The 17,503-nt window shown below is 40.4% G+C and overlaps 1 protein-coding gene across 2 annotated transcripts; it reads right to left on the bottom strand.

Annotated features, from left to right (window-relative positions):
- Positions 1 to 4,234: 4,234 nt before the first annotated feature.
- Positions 4,235 to 17,079, bottom strand: arrdc2 (arrestin domain containing 2). Of its 2 annotated transcripts, XM_086047953.1 has the most exons (8): positions 16,932 to 17,079; positions 16,237 to 16,497; positions 8,569 to 8,786; positions 8,369 to 8,471; positions 7,254 to 7,510; positions 6,988 to 7,150; positions 5,879 to 6,057; positions 4,235 to 5,515 (listed from the first exon to the last, which is right to left on the bottom strand). In XM_086047953.1, exons 2-8 carry the CDS (start codon positions 16,493 to 16,495, stop codon positions 5,462 to 5,464), a joined length of 1,233 nt encoding a protein of 410 aa, XP_085904079.1. In that variant the 5' UTR covers positions 16,496 to 16,497; positions 16,932 to 17,079; the 3' UTR covers positions 4,235 to 5,461. The 2 variants fall into 2 exon arrangements, with proteins under 2 accessions (XP_085904079.1, XP_085904078.1); XM_086047952.1 differs by lacking the exons at positions 16,237 to 16,497; positions 16,932 to 17,079 and adding an exon at positions 10,135 to 10,651.
- Positions 17,080 to 17,503: the final 424 nt, after the last annotated feature.

Raw genomic sequence — 17,503 nt, 5'->3', positions numbered from 1 at the left:
GTGGCTTTGAGTGTATTCCAGACATTGCAAACTACAATATCTACAAACTACTACAAACACCTAACAGAATAACTGCATTTCATCAGACACATACTGGTCAACATGAAAATATTAATCTGATGTTTTTATGTGTCCCTTAAAGCAGAAGCCAACCCAAACATATTTTTTAAGAATATGTTCGGCAGAAGGTGATAAATGGACCGCAAATTTTTAGTAAAATGCCTAGCTCTGGCAAATATAACAGATGATACGTAGAAATTAAGCAGCATTTACATTAAGCACCAATATTGAATTTACTGTACATTGGTACCAGAACACAGGCTTGGAAAAGTAAATGTTAAATTAAATATTTGAAACAATTGTAAATCAAGGGCATTGTGGGTGTGAAGTGGGTTTCAATTTGATGTTTATTTGGAAATATTGTACAGTACATCTTATTTGACCTCAAATAACACACACACATGAAATCAGCCAATAAGTAAAAAAAAAATGTGATTAATCAAAATGCGCTTGACAAGAAAGATGAAGGATAAAAATTTGGATTTTATTGGTCATACAAATGGGCATGATCACTCTGTCTGCTGTTTAACAAGTTTACATTCTGCAAAATGAACTGTTCTTCTCTCTGAGGATTCTTGTTCAAATCAGGAACAAAGTATAGTAATTCAGTGTTTTGGACTGTAACCACACAGAAAAGAAAAAAAAATCTTTGGTTCAGTCCCAGGCTTCGTCCATTGTATGCGTACTGTGTTCTTTCAATTCCTCCCACAGTTTGAAAACATGCATGTCAGTTTCATTGAATACCCCAGCTTGTCCGTGGCTGTGAATTCTGTCTGTCGCTTTAACATGTTATCAGTCCAGGGTATACCTGCTTCTGACCCCAAATCAAGTTGGACGCACCTCAGTAGGACTGTGACCCTCGACAGGAGAGGTACGGAAAACGAATGGAGAGAAACAGGTGCATTGCCTCCTGAGAGCCGTGGCCTAAGGTCACAGGGTTTAATATTGTTCTATTTAAGGTAAATTTCCCTCTACACCTGCAAGTGAGTCACTGAAGAAGCAGACAAACAGGTTAAAGGCCGTATCTATTCAACATGTGTCTAACATTGATACCATCTTGCCAAATCTTGTTGAAATAACTTGTTCTGTTTTCAAGTTGAGTCAAGTCATTTTGTGTCTTGGAATATGCTTGCACACAATTAATTGCCCATCACTGTTCAGTGCATGTCACAGGAGGTGCACATATTAAACACTTAACAGTCCCAGAATCAACGTATGATGTTCAACACCTAAACTGTTCAATTTCATGGTGCTAGATTTAGTAGTTTTCAAAATAATTGCTTTTAAAATGATGTCAAATTTTTGGGACATCCTGTATATCTGTCTCTTGTAAATGGTCCCTCCCTGAAAATCTCTTCTCCCATTCTGTTACGGTTGAGGGTGTTGGTGGTGGAGGTAAGATGTGGACCCATGTGCAGGGAAGCAAGACGTACATGTTAAAAAAAAATAAAAAAAAATTTTTTTTTAAAAGCTCGGACACAGGCAGCACTTCCACACAACCAGAAACAATGAACCGAAAAAAATAGAAAGAAACCAGGGAACTAAATACAGTACGAGAAAACTGATGAGACAATGAGGAACACCTCAACGACCACCTGTCTTCTGAAGCTCAGCCATGATCGGTCTTTGCCTGAGCCCTGGATAGTTGTGATGTCATTTTCAGTCAACAGAAGTGACGAAATGGCCGCCCCCTGAGATGGCTAAAAACGGGAGCATTTTGCTTCTTAACTCATGTTCCACAAAAGCAATATTAATCAGAATGCCGTATTTCAACTTGTGGGCCTGCATAGAACATAATCTTGAAAAAAAAATTTGGGGTTGACTGCCGCATTAAGTAATCTTATGTTTTCCGATAATTTGTTTTGAAGTATTATACAACACAAATTTAGTACAGAAACAAACAAGCTTGTTCACAATTTGTACTGTGACGCACCGCTGTGTGCTGGAAAGCGTTGCTCCACCAAAATGTAATGAGTAAAGGAGGCAGACAAGACATTGTAGTGGTAGCATGTCAAAACAACGTTTCAAAGAGCATTTTTGTCCCACTGTCGTTCATGTGACTAGCCAAACTAGATTACACACTGCACAAACAGTGGGGATTAAGAAGAGTGCAGGTCTGTATATGTTCAAAAAATGTAGGGTATAGATTTCTTTCATAGCATTACTGACAAAATTACCTTCATTATCTCCTTCCCAGATTCTGTTGTTCATGCATACAAATGGTGAGCAAAATAATATATAAAGTATATAATAATAATAATAATAATAATAATAATAATAATAATAATAATAATAATAATGAAACGTGTCCCTTAATTTTGTGCCCGATTTTCCATTTTGAGGTCTGAGGCCTTGACTGAGTTCTTCCCAAGCTTTTTCTTAATCACGTCAACAAAGTGAGCAGAGGCCATGATGAGCATGTCAAGGGCTGAGGTGTGTAAATTATAATGTGTGGGTGTGTGCGTGTGTGTGTGTGTGAATTTCCAGGGAATGTCTTCTTCAGAAAAAAGTCACCATCCAGTGTTTATTGCACCTGACCTTAACAGACAGAATCCTCAACAGTTTAGTATGTAATGAAAAATGATTCCATGTACTGTGTGTACAGTGTTTGTGATGTTACTGTACAGTATTTGTGATGTGATCTACTCTCTGTTTTGTGAGGAATAAATTGCTGATCAGATCACTGTACAGTAAATGTGGCTTTGCTTTCAGCTGGTCTTTCACCTGGTAAAATGAAAAGGAAGAATTTGAGATTAGAATTAAGACTAAGATCTAAGTAGTGTAGTTGTGGTTGGTACACTCACATGACTTCCGTGCAGGCAGTGTGGGTTCAATTCCCACTCAGTGCCAGTGTGAATGTGAGTGAGGAAGAGAAAAAGGAGCTTGATCACAGCAGCTTACTTCCTTGCCACCAAGAATGACAAAGATCCTCAGGAAAGCACAAGGCCAACTGTCTCACTAAATGCAAAAAGACTCGAGTGCAACAATGAAATGTTCAGTGTTGACGCTTGGTAATACTGTCAGTCTTTTTTCTATTATTATTCAATATTTTTCAAACTTAAGTTTAAGGTTTCTTTTGGAAAACACATTCTTACTGTGATCGCAAAGGATTGATAATTATTCTTGTGTGCACAAATCTTAATCAAGTTTGTTCCCTTTTTTAAGTTACATCTTTACATTTCCAAATAGTTGTAGATATATGACTCCAAATCAGACAATGATGGCATAGCACAGTTTTTTTTGCTTTTTGCTCTTTCATCCCAAACTGTTTTGCGCTAGTTAGGTGGTACTTGGCTGAAACAAATATTTCACAGGGGGTACACCAATGAAAAAGGTTGAGAACCTCTGGACTAGACTGAGAATTTGTCAACACCATCATTTTTGCACAAGACAATGCATTCCTCATAAATCGTCCTTGGAACAAACAATTCTCTTGAATAAGGCCACGAACTGAGAATATCTTGTTTCTCGAAATAAGTTGCTTCATCGCCATAATGCATCTTGTTCATTCCCCTCTCATATCGTTGCCGTGCCTGTTTTTTTTTTTCACCTAACAAGACCCAAAGCACTTAAGACCTCTCGCCATTTTGTCTTTTTTTTTTAACTTTGTCTTCATCACCAAAGGTTGAAAAAAAAGTAATGGGCCTAATAAGTACAGATATTTGTTTTCAAATGGAGTAAGAGTCATCAGTAAAAGTGAAAAATGTTCCAAGTGCAGCAACAAACTATTTGTACTTTGCTACTTCCCACCACTGGTTATAACCTCATGGAGTTTCTGAAACTTGGTCCTTAGCCATGTTTATGGCTTTATGTAATGCAGTGTAGAAATCAGAGTAGTGTGTACGTTATGTTTAAACACAGTAAAAATAACCAGGATCAGTGTTGGGGCAGAACAAACTGTCCAAGAGGAAATGAAATCCACATTTCACTCAGTGTGACATGAGGCTTAGCAGCTACAGTGAATGCAAATGGAAGTTTGGGGTCGGAGAGGTGCACAATAAGAACTGTCAGTGGCACGACTTGTGGCTGTAATTGTTGTTTTGCTTCGCTGGGTGTGGCGTGCTTCCAGTGAGCAGTGCCTCTAGCAGGAATATATTTTTTGACTCACTTCACTGCAGAACACCATGTACCATTTCACTCACATTCAACCTTTAAAAAGAGGCACACAAGTGAACCGTGTTAATTCAGTATTTATTTGGAAAAAAAAGAAACAATTAGGAAACTTTGGCAAGATTGTGATAACGTATTTGTATAAAAATACACTTATTGCATTTTTCATGCATGACAACGTCATGACACAGCTGACCCTGAAGACTTTTTTTTCCTAATCATTACTGTTTTTGTTAATTGAGGAAAAGTCATAATCCCAGAGTCAGTTCTTGGAATGTTCTTTGTCCATACACTCCAGAGGCATCTCCTGCTTAAAGCTTAAGTGTGTTCTGGTTGAGCTTCCGAAAGCAGCTCAGACCAACAAGGCATCTGGCTCCCATCAAAAGCTTCCAACCGCATGGTTCAGAGGTCTGCATCTCCTTTTTATTAGCAGCTAGGGGAGCTTATCAGTCAGCCTCATGCACTTTTATAAACAAACAGCACATTTTGTTTCTGCTTTCTGCTAACAAAACTCAGCATCCATTAAACATCTGACACTTCCAAGTTGCACAATACAACTGTTTTTGTTCTCAGTTTTTTTTTTTCCTTAACTTCCTCTTTCACAACAGATGTTTAAGGCATGTGAAGTTTTCCCTTTTACATATTTTTTTACTGCATGCATAAAACATCTCTGTCTTGCTCCAACCATCAACACACGTTCATTTACAGTATGTGCTTGGTTAACGGTATAAATCATCACAGGCACTAGCTTCTCTTGGCTTCCATTGTGTAGCCTGGCAAAAGCGCCGTAGCGACTGAACAATAATTGCACTTCTCTTTACACCGTTCAAAAAAAAAGACAATGAGATCGTAAACACGTCCGCTTACAACAAGGCACTTGACAACTGAAGAACCTGATACATGTAACCACACCTCTTCAACATGTCCCACAATCCTTAAATCTCAATTCAGGTGAGGGAATCATTGTTTGGGAAGTATTGGTAGCTCACATCATCATGATTTTTAAAAAAGAGAAGAAGGAAAAAAAAATCACTGATGTAAAGCCACTGCTTCCATCTTGGCAGAACCGCAAAGAGTCCATGTAAAGACTGGAAACAAAGCAGGGGGTTGCTCCTCCATCTCTAAGCCCCCAGCGGTGGCGGCGGGGCCAACTTCCACCGTGGCGCTCACCGCAGTCTCTCAGTGACACTGGTACGGCCAGGTGCCACTTTTCAAAGAGGAGGAATCGGATAAATCTCCTGATTCATTGGATTAAGCTAAATCGCTCCACACTCAGGCAGGGTCTTGCAGTTCAGCACGTCATGCAGCGAGGCCTCATGTGGAAAGGCTGAGGGTTGGGGTCAACCTGGAGAAAGAAAGGAAAGGCATTTACTGTCACCATGCTTTTTTTCCCCCTCCATTCTGGAATGAAAATGAACCCCAACCACACCCCTGACATTGGAGAAAAATCTATTCAAATTGTCCGGCACATGCTATAAACGCTAACCATTGAGCCATTTTAGCAAATCAGAATCTGAAGAAATTTATTTTTATTGAAAATTCGACTTAAACATGACGTGAAGAAAACAACCCAAAAGGATAGCAGCCACACCACATTCTTAGAAATGTACGCGTTTGTTTTCATACAGTGAAAAAAAGTCACCTCTAGTTGAACCAGTCAAAGTAAGTCAACAGTGAGCGGGGGTGCATGTTGTTTGCTCTCTCTCACCTCACTGTACACAGGCGGAGGTCGGAAGCGGAACTCCTGCACAAAAGCCATCAGGGGCCGCTCGAGGATCCCACTCAGATCTTCGGCCGGCTGAGGGGCCGCCGCGTTGATGTTGCCGTTGTTGTTGCTGCACTGCTCTGCCTCTCCCTCCGCCACCACAGAGCTGTACTCTGGAGGAGCTGCGGGCAAACAGGCACAATTAGCCTGCTGCTCTGACTCAAAACAGAACACGTCCAAACGTGAAGCTGCTGACTCATCACTGCATTTCAAATGATTCAACCTTTTTTCAAGAATATGTTCTATGCAGGCCCAATAATTGAAACAAGGCATTCTGATTAATATTGAGTTTGTGGAATATGAGTTAAGCAGCAAAATCCACCCGTTTTTAGCCATCTCAGGTGGAATCCATTTTGTCACTTCTGTCGACCGAAAATGACATCAAAGTTGCTCAGGTAACGACCAATCACAGCTCACCTGTTTTCTGAAGCTGAGCCATGATTGGTCATTACCTGAGCAACTGATGGTAACTGGTAAATGGGCTGTCACTTATATAGCGCTTTTCTACCTTGGGTACTCAAAGCGCTTTACACTGTACCTCATCTACCTACTGATGACGCAGCATCAGGAGAAACTGGGGGTTCAGTATCTTGCTCAAGGATACTTCGATATGGTCACAATGGCGGGGGATCGATCCCACAACCTTCGGGTTGGGAAACGACCACTCTACCACTGAGCCATGCCGCCCCAACTGTGATGTCATTTTCAGTCGACAGACTGGACAAAATGGCCGCCCCTTGAGATTGCTGGATTTTGCAGCCACAAACACAATATTAATCAGAATGCCTTGTTTCAACTAATGGGCCTGCATAGAACATATTCTTGAAAAAAATATGTCTGGGTTGACTTCCCCTTATAAGTGATTCCGTTGCTCATGGAATTGCGTACATTTGGAATAGCAATAGATTTGGATTTGTGAAATGTTTGCAATTCATGTACCAGAAACACAACCTATCACATGACTAATATTTATTTAACAGGTCATTGATAGACCACGTTTAGTAATTGCGCCCTCCTTCTACCCCACGTGTACTTGACTATATGAAACTTACGCTCAGGTTGCTCTGGGATGGCCATACGCAGCCACTCCAGATTGACGCTGTACTGGCTGCTGACGCTGGAAGTCCTGCTTCCAAACGGATGGAGTGGAATGGTGCCTATGATCAAAGGCAGCTCAAGAAACAGCTTGGAGGTTCCCGGGACATCTACACACACCTGTTGATACAAGACGGAGATAAATTCCGGGTAGGTTGGTGAGGAGGTCAGATCCAAAACAGCAGAGAGGTTTGTTGGGCAAACACAGTGTGACTGAGCTCACCTTAAGCATGTATTCCACTTTGATGATGCGGCACTGCAGGATGGACGGACCCACGGGCGGGATCTTGATAGCACGACCGTGCCACGTCTCCCTGCACCTGGCGCCCACCACGTCACCGCTGAGCGTGGCCACCACGGAGCGCTTCTGCTTCATTGTGCCGCGGGCGATGAACGTCTGAGTCTGAGTGATGTACGCTTTGGGCACGATCGACCGCGAAGTGGAATTGTCAAACTCCGCAAAAACTGGTATGACCTCGCCTGTGGAAAGGAGGAGAATGTTTGGGCCGAGTCAACTTCTAAACAACAAATACATAAAACACATAACCATTATACATCTACATACAGTTTGTTTACGTTAGGAGAGTGAATCTGCTTGATAGTTTTTTTGTTTCTAAATGGGTTTTGACAGTATATAGTTCAGAAAAATTCAAAGTTAAAGTTGTGCCTCTTGATTGTAGTACCACATTGCGCCTTAACATGCCAGGCAGCACTGAGCTCCGCTGGATGGATATGCAGCATAATTAAGAAGAGAAAAAGAAGGTCCACTATGTTCCCATAGAGCACAGAAAATATATGCCGCTGAGCTATGTTGTTTGCTCTGGTTTTAGGTGTCGTTGCTCTGTGTTATAAAGTAGCCCGTCTATGACATTTTGCATTGTATGTAAGCATTAAGTTCGCAGACCCTCTTTGAATGAAATAAGATTTGGTTGAACACTGTGTTTAAATAGTGACTCTTTTTGGTTTTAGGTCACTTTTACCATATCTCTATTATTCGGAGAACTGTGCGAGTCTTCTTTTCATCTCCTCAAAGTGAATCTATGTGATAGTCTCACATTTCTTGACAGCAAAGAAAGTGACAACAAACATTAGGGAATGCTTTAAAAACTTTAAGTACATTTCAATAAGCTCAAATGTGTTTAAAGTATGTGGTAGGTAGGATAAAACCTTTTTATATATGGTCTCACTACATCGCGAGTTGATCTGGAACAGGGTACATTGTCTACCCATTTGCCGATTAGCTGGGACCACACCATTTAAAAAATTTTTTTCAGCAGACACTTAAGTTACCAAATATGGTTCCCTGAGTGATAAAAGCTTTAATTGGCACAATCTTACCTGGTGTATAACCTTTACGGTCAATCTTTGCAGTAACAGACACTTGTCCAAAGTTTCGGTACCACGTCCGTGCCATCTTATCCTTCGTTCCGGCCTGTGGTGCCTGAGAATAATAAAAATCCCCCCCCAAAAAATCAAGTGGACTGCAAAAACGATGAGACCAGAGTGTAATAAAGGAACGAAAGAACGAGGAGGCTCACCAGTAGCGCTGGTGTGTTTATGTCAATGGGCTCAATGACAGTAAACTCCTTCTTGATCTTCCTGACGGTGGCCCAGGGCCGATGCAGCTTCACTTTGACCCAGTAACGAATGCTGCCATGTTTCCCCTCAAAGGAGGTGACCAGGGTCTCCTCTGGCAGCTGGAAGCCGAATGGGAATTCATGTCTGCCGGCAGGAAGGATGGTCACTTCGCCATTATCTGAGGAAGACAAATTGGACAAAAGCCATAAACGTTAGACTTAATTCTTCCATAAATTGTATTTTTTTTTGTTTATATAAAAGGTTTAAGTCAGACACTGGTAGTCAAATGATTAAACGGATCATAAAAGTTTATCCTTCTTAAACTTGTTTGTCTGGTTTAGCATTCAACAATTTGTAAACCATTCAAGGTTGAGGCCAATACAGTATATACTCTGACAAGTCAAACAGCAGCAGAAAATCATACAAGACTCCGCTGAAATATAACTCTTTCCCACAATCACATTGGCCTGCTTGCTCTGAGGGGCGGTTCCTGCTCCATTGTGCTGACGGGGAACATGTTTTCCTCGAGCCTTTCTCAACTGATCTGTTTTTCTTCCCCCACTTGGTGTCAGCGAAGACCAACGAACACGTGTTTTTGTTTAACATGCGCTATGTGTTTGTGTCCTTTTGTTCCTCGAAGCTCCCATTTGATTTCCATTACAATAACGTCACAGTCAAATTCTATTGAAGGCTCGAGTGGGTGAATGTGCTTAGGTACACCTGCAGAAAAGTACTCTTAGCATACAATTCAAACAATTGATACAATACAGTATATGACGCTCTATGTTGTTGTTGAAAGACTTCAGTATGATAAGGATTTTTTTAAAGCATGCGATAAAATGAAAAACTAAATAAAAAGGTTTAAAATAGAAGAGAAAAAAAGTTAAACAAAAGGTGTGCACTGCAAAACTTAAGACAGAAGCCTTGGCAGTGAATTTCCTCTTTTTGTTTTCAACAAACGTGCTAAATGAATGAAAGATCAGGAGAAAAGAACCAAAGATTGACAACACTTCAGTGCAATTTGTGCTATTCCTTCCAACAGTTGTTTCCATACTGAGAAGGTGGCTGCTGCAGAATGTTTGCTCACTTCAACCAGTTTACTTCACTAACAAGGAAGTACCCGGTACCAAAGAAAAAACTTCTCAACAAATTATTCCAATTAATATATGAAATTTGAATTCAGACAAGTGCGCTTCAACTCTACTATAAACACCTTTGATGGATCAGCAACATGTAATAAAAGTGAAGATAACAAAACCATTTTGAGGAACAACAACCCATGAGGATGAGCAGTTCGGATAACGGATGGATGCCACATTGGGATTTGGCAACCACACACTTAACGCAGTTTCAATGAAATAGCAGCAGCAAATATCCTGAAAGTCACTTCTAGTAAGAAGCTGGTAAATATTTGCTTGGCGTGAGGGGACTCTGGTACCCTGTGGTGATGCACATACAGTAATTGAGTGCAGCTCGCAGAGGGGATGCAACCTTCGCAGAGGAGAGGTGAGGACTGACTGACTGACCTGCCTGCAGCAGCACCTCTCTCCGGTTCAAGTACTCCACCTCGTCGCTGTAGTTCTGAGTGTAGGCGGTGCTGGAGCCGGCCGAGCGGGACTCGGTCCAGTGTACTTTGGCGAAACCTTCGGCGTGGAGTTTCAGCGAGTTCACCCGACTTTCCCCGGTGAGCTCCAGCACCACCCGGCCAGACACGACGTCCCCGCTGCTGTACACGGGAGGACAGTCCACGTCTGGGGCGTCGAAGACGATGTTCAACTTTTTCAACTTGTCGAAAATCATTGTTGACACTCTGTTTAAGTTATTCCTTTCGGCGTGCGGGGCAGCGAGTCAGATGAAGTGGAAGTTGTCGCTTGCTGGTTTAGAGTTGAGACTGTTTTACAAAAGTGGGCGGGGTGGCTCTGTAGATTGATTATGCAAGCCTCAGGAGAGGACTGAAAGGCTGGGCAATGATGCCTTCATGAACTCGTACGACTTCTCAGCACTTATGTTTCGCCACTTGTACAGTGGCTGCATTCAACTGATTTTTTTAATGTCAGAAAACTATCCGATGAATAGGTTGTATGCAAGATTAACAAAACGTTTTCGTAAAAAAAAATAAATAAAAAAAAAAAAAAAAAAAAAGGGAATTGGTTGTGTGTATCAGTTACTGCAAAAAAATGTCTAGTATGATAGTATGAATGATATTTAAGGGGATCCCTTGATTAAAAAAACATGAAGTCAACTCTTTTGTTCAATTTAGACATCAAGAAAAGAGAAACAAACAGCTTCAGAAACATGCCCTGGCAAAGACCGAGTACAAAAAGTCCCTGTGATGTCAGCACTAATGTGGACTGAAAACGAAACTGACATAAAAACATACTGTATAGGGAAGACCATCGAACGAATGCGTCATTCAAATTGTCAATTTCTTATGTCTTCTCTGCTACTTAATTCATTGTATAAGTGATCGTTGCCGTAAACACGACATTTCCGGGTTGACATTGAAGGCAGCATTAAAAACATGCAGACAGCTGTGGAGGTTGCAGCGAGGAAAACAGGCTCTGATCACCAGACTGGTGGTTCCAGGTTCTTAGAAGAAAACAGCCTTATACTGAGCATACCTCAGTGTCCTCCCAGAAGAGCCCTGAAGAGGAAAATACTTAAACGCTGGCAGGGCCAAAGCTGTTTACACAGCTTCTTCCATGTTACTTTGGACACACTGCCGAAAAACCACTCATTTGTGAAACAAAAGTATGCACGAAGCAAGAAGCATGCCTCTACAGAAAAACAACTGCACTACTGCTACTCTCAATCGGTGTTTAAAAACAATTATACATTTTTTCTTTGATCAGACCCATTCCTAGAAACAAAGTCTGAGCCCTGTTTCTCCAGAGGCCTTTAAAAGGCATGTTTTACTAAAACTCTTAAGCCTGCTAAATAGTTCTTAAAAGAGACACTTGAGGGCAGGCACGGAAGCCCTTGTCTGGCAGTATGGTATGTAAGTGGTAGCTTGTCTTGGCCAAGCGGTTATTTTATTAGATAGACAAGAATGGTGGGGGTGAGCACGTGCTGCTCTGGTTGACCAAAAAGCAGATGTGCTATATTGGTGCCCTTTTGACCTGGAAGGATTTGACTGAGGGCACACTTTTAAAGTGCATTGCAATAACTAGGTCACTCTGAGCTGAATCCATTCTAAGAAAAGCCTTTGCACTCAGAAAACCTATCAATCACATTTTGATTCAGTCCTGATCCATTTCAAACCAGAAGTCTCAATCTTGGAAAACAAAGTTGTTTACTTCTCTGTTCACTGGGGTGAGGAGTTAGCTCTTTAGTGCCACCGGGTGTTGAGTTGGGTGTAGTGTTCACAGCTGCAGAGCACAACTTGGCTGGGGATGATGTTTGAACGTGACAACAGTTGAGGAAACGTTACACTGTTGTCTGACAAACAACAAGTGCCCTTTCCTCGTCAGTATGTCTATTTGTGGAAAGTGTCAAAGATAGCAATAGAAAGCAGAGGCCACTGTTTGCGTTTTAACCAATGTGGCTTTTAACAACCTTTAAAACTACCTGGTTAGGGAAAGGTCAGCCCGGTGGATTAGCACACCTGTCTCAGTTTAAAGGTTGGGGTTCAAATCTGTGTGGAGCTGGCATGTTCTCGTTGTTATCCAGGGCTTGCTCTCACATCATAAAAACATACATGTTATGGGTTAATGGTAGTCTCAAATTTGTCCTGAGTTGTGAATGTGAGTGTGAATGGTTGTTTGTTTACCAGGCTTTTCTTACAGCAAAAAAAAAAAAGTGGCTTGTTCACAAAGAACTTTTCTGAAAATAAAGTAAAATACTAATATTGATTGGATGACTGTCAGGTCTAAATTGTCCACAGGTGTCTAAGTGTAAAGTACATCTGTATTTGTGCCTCACCCCTTGACCAAAGTCATCTGGGACAGGGTCAAACGGTAGAGAAAATGGATGTTTGGGGGAAGGTTAGGTTAAGGGGGAAAAAAATAACTAGTGATGCCACCTGCTGGTAGGCTAGTGACAGATGCCTGCATCGGTTCTGATAAGATGAAAAACATAACCACAACCTGATTGCCAAACCGCATTTGAAAATAACTTTGGCCTACAGAGTCCATGAAATTTCTATATATTAAGCTTCAGTCACGGAGTGAAACTAAGCTGTTAAAAATCCAGCGCTCCTTAACTTCCTCAACTAGCGTGCCATAAACTCCACATGGATTATCACACTTACTCACAAAATACCATCAAATTAACCAAGTGTTGCATCTAGCAGTGTACTGTAGGAGGGAAGGCAAAGGGTGCCATGTGTTGTTGTAATTGTCATCATGGTAACACTGCCAGCATTTTTAAAACCTTCCTTCCTCATTGCACTCTATCATCATGCCCTGGTTAAGCAGCTTGTAAACATTAAACCATAACACTCATCAGTAAAAAAAAATGCCCCCTTTGTCTCAATGAAACTGCTTAAAATTTCCACAAATAAATAAAAAACAGGCAAGACAACAAAGACAACAAATAACTCACTCTGTTGACACAAGCTTGCCAGAAACTTATGTTGAAAACATTTATTTTGTCCCAAGAAACTGCGTCATGTTTAGCTAGCAAATGCTAATAAAAACAGATAAGTGATCATTTAGAACAGATAAGCTATCATTTAGATATTTGTTATGCACGAGTCACAACGATGAAGTACAGCCTTGCAGCTAAAGAGGGTTAGTGCCAGTCTAGAAGCTGAAAGTTGGACATTTTTGACACTGGGCAATCCATACAATCCTCAGGTACACTTGACCTCTTCGTGAAAGTCTGATTTCCGAATCCTTATGCCACCTTTCCTGAACCTTTGTTGGTTTATGTCATTGGCCCAAGGAGAGATGAAAAGGTGCTTCCTTTGGAACATACGTAGGAAAGGACAGCACTCTTTCAAGTGAATTCGACTCCATGTTTCCGAATTGACATCATCACACGACGGCGAGTATTGCTGATTTAAGTCTGACTTGCAGACTTTACCTGCAAAACTATTTGCTTAATAATAACATGGAAGAAGAAGTATCTTTTAAAATAATTCACAGATTTAACCCATGGAAAGCGTTTCTACAATGATTCACAACAAGATATAAATACGAATTGTTGCTCTTAAGGAGCCGTTGAAGATATTTTTCATTGATTTTGGACTTGCCCATATCCAACAAATTATGGAAAGATGTTTATAACATTATTTCTGAACACCTTTCTTTTTGCTTTGAACATACAGTATATTGCTGTGCTTTATTGACTGTCCACTTATCTTATTTTGACCCAATGTCAAAAACTTCTCATTTGCATTTTAGCAAATGAACTCAAACAATATTAGACACTACACAAACGGAAAAGGCATTACAACCTTGTGCTCGTTATGCATTTTACTAATATGAAAGTCTGCCTTTTTTCCATTGTCCATGGCAATTGTGTTTGAAGGTTCTGTTTATGGAATAAATATTCATGACATTGACAATTCTGCAGCTTGCTTTCTTTTCATTTTTCTCTCACTTGAAAACATATTCCTTACACGTGTTTTTTCTGTTTAACAATAGTTTTTGTTTACAGCTGCTTTTTTCTGTATGGACACTAATGTTAGTATAATGATTGAGGCACATTTTTATGTTCATGTTTGCTATTGTTCACTTAGACTGTATTTTTGATGCATGTCTGTTTATATAATACTGTTCTGTGCTTTTTAAAACTAAAATATTAAAATAATTTTTAAAGTCTTGCGTGTGAAACCTCAGCATCTTTGCGTAGTCTGTCAATTCAGTTGGTGGCGTGTTGCTTGAAATGTTACTGCCGTAAAGAATTAAATTTGTGGGCAATATCTTTTGTAAAGGTTGATCAGGAGTAAACTTTGCTAAAGGTGGCTTAAAGGTTGTATCCATATCTAGGCATCTTTCCTAAACATTTTTAGAATTCAAAACCACCTATCCTCCAAGTACTTCCGGGTCATTTTGCTAGGATAGGATAGGAAAGGAAAATTTCTTGGCAAAAACGAGAATCCAAAAAGGGCCATTAAGTCCTGATTGTTTGACTGGCATGAGCATATGCTTCCTATAAGAAGACATATACTTGGGCGGCATGGTACGGCATGTTCAGCCTCAAGCATGTGCATGGGTACATACAATAGACATGTAGATTAAATGATGTATTTTTTCATTGCACCACTTGTTAATGATCATCACCACTTGGATGTGGTATTCTGGTTCTGGATGGAAATAAAATAAATCAAATAAAGTCGGTCAAAACAGGAAGACAGCACATTTGCTTCAGTCAGAAATTCTCATTCAAAGACAGCACATTTGCTTCAGTCAGAAATTCTGATTCAAATCTCAGCTCTGCATACTCTCCATTCTTACATGGGTTTTCTCAGTTCATTAGTTTCCTCCAACATTCATGTTAGGTTTGCTGAAAACTCTATACTGCACTCAAGTGTGAATGATCGATTATCTACATGTGCCCTATGAATGACTGGCGACCAGTCCAGGGTGTACGCCTCTCGCCCCAATGTCAGTTGGGATAGGATTCAGCTCATACCTGACCCTGAACAGGATCAGTGGTACTAAATGAATGGATGGATGAATAAAGTCATAGATACAATCATACAATTATGAGGGTAGGGCTAATTAATCAATACAGTATTTGACGGGTTCTGAGATTGATGGTCTCAGGCTGTTGCATTGACATGGGAATTTGAACATTGAAGAATATAGTTACTGATACAAAAATACAACAACAATGAATTTAATTTATCAGTAGCACATACAGTACATGGCCGGTCTAACCAGGTTGATGGGTCAAACCAACTGCACCCTGTTGAAAACACTTGATGAAACATTAACTGCCATCTACCGTTTATTCACCGGGATACAAACCGCAGATTAAATTTCACTTTGATATCTGTAGATATCTGTAGAACTATGTGGACTTGGCACTATGAGCTATGAATTTATGGATTTGATTCTATTCATCTGCTGATTGACTGAGGTATGCAGTGCCAGTTTTCCAACCTTTATTGAAGGCACATAACTGACTTTAGAAAAAATAAATCTGACGGCACAACACCCAACAAAAATGTTAATTATGTATCTCCTGCCATCTAGTGGAAGATCATTAAATTGTTCTGCCTGTCACGATAAATCCACCTTTGTTTTAGAATCCCTGTAGTAAATAAATAATTGTTGGTCCAATTAAGTGAAACTGAATCATCTCCCACAGAACATCCGAAGATTTCTCAGAGTACGTCACGAATCACTGTTGTATGCACCTCCTTGAGTCATTGCAAAAGACAGTGATGACTTATAACATTACAATGAACACAGCAAGAATCTGTCCACAAGGTGCCAGGTACTTAATGTTATCCTATGGGGTAAAATGTCCAACTAGAAAGGTTGTAATAATAAAGTGTTTGAGAGGTTTTGAATATTTTTTTAAATCTATAAAATAGATATTTAATTTATTAGACACTGTACTACTCTGAGTCCCTACCTCCCTAAAGCCACACTCATTGCAAGTTTACATGACATTTAACAGTTTCATTCGTAACATTGTTGCTGTTGACCACTTCTGCAGCTTCAATCACTAACCTCGGATCAGATGCTGCCTCTTCCTGAAGTAAGTGAACCTGGAGGTGTAGTCGTTATAGACAGAGTTCATGCCACGGTTCTCCAGCCAGTGTGCTGTAGCTACACCTCGTCCCTGCACCTTCATGGAGTGCACTTTTGTGTCCCTGCTGAGCTCCAACACAACTTGGCCTGACACCAAGTCTCCTCCAGTGAAGGCAGCATCTCCCTCACCATCCAGCTCCAGTTTGAAAGACTTAATTGGGTTCAGTTTCAATGCCATTTCTGTGTGCCAAGGGAAATAGTAGACGTAAGACTCAATTAGCACACTTAATATTGTCCAGTTCTTTTCAGAGTTAGAAAAATAAATAAATAAATAAAATAAAATAAAAATAAACAGCCCATGGCATGGGAGAATCCAACATACAAATAAAAAGCTGTTTTACTTAGTTTATCATGTTCAATCCTACAGAACGAACCACTGCAAATACAAATCATGTCTTCAAACTATTCTTGTCTTGGTTATTAATACACATTCTACACGTGATTGGCAATAATAAATGGGAGCTTGCATACTTCCACAACCGTAAAAACACACGGATTAAATAGCAATGTCCCAACTCAACCAATCAGGCTGGAGAAATTGCTTTACGCGTTCCAAATGCAGACAGCTGTCTACGACTCGTTGCACCGTCACGCTGTCAATGTTAACTACTCACCAGCGGGACATGGGGAATCCTCTCGAAGGACCAAAGAGGACTTGAATAATCTGAGAGAAGGGAGAACACGCCGTCGAGTGTTTTAGGCAGTAATCTTTAAATAACATGTCGTGTCAGGCTTGAGCGCCCAGTAACTGTTTCACTCCTCCACCAATCACAATGGCCGCACGTGGGTCACGTCCGCCCACCGAAAACGGGAAGTCGATTAGAATGTTGTGTCATTTCATATTAAATTTTCTTTGGATGGGTTGTTTTTTTTACCCGTCAGATTTTATGATAGAAATATACATTAACATTTAATGATTTTTTCTAAAAAATGGCTAAGTAAAGCAAACATGTGTTGTGGTAACTACGTGCAAAATGGATGTACTGGCGCATGTGGCTTGCGTTGCACTTTTATTTTGAAGGCATCCACACGTCGATAGATAGCCTAGATTGCTTCGGTTTATTTTTACTTCTCTCTATTTCTTTTTGCAACTTGCGAATGCCACTGAACCCCACTGACGGCTTTATTTTCATTTTAACATATATTATTGAATCTGAGGAGCTAGGACAGTTATAAGAATAGCACG

Source organism: Filicampus tigris, chromosome 12 (assembly GCF_054856515.1).
Source record: "Filicampus tigris isolate MCC_2025a chromosome 12, RoL_Ftig_1.0, whole genome shotgun sequence".
Classification (NCBI taxonomy): domain Eukaryota; kingdom Metazoa; phylum Chordata; class Actinopteri; order Syngnathiformes; family Syngnathidae; genus Filicampus; species Filicampus tigris.
This window is presented reverse-complemented; position numbering and strand designations above follow the sequence as displayed.

Excerpts from the sequence above, each read along its gene's own strand:
- arrdc2 (XM_086047952.1), bottom strand. The coding sequence starts at position 10,408 with ATGATTTTCGACAAGTTGAAAAAGTTGAACATCGTCTTCGACGCCCCA. Across the intron at positions 7,511-8,368 it reads CCGTAAAGGTTATACACCAG|GCGAGGTCATACCAGTTTTT; the intron begins GTAAGATTGTGC and ends TCCTTTCCACAG. Across the intron at positions 5,516-5,878 it reads CTCCGCCTGTGTACAGTGAG|GTTGACCCCAACCCTCAGCC; the intron begins GTGAGAGAGAGC and ends TTCTTTCTCCAG.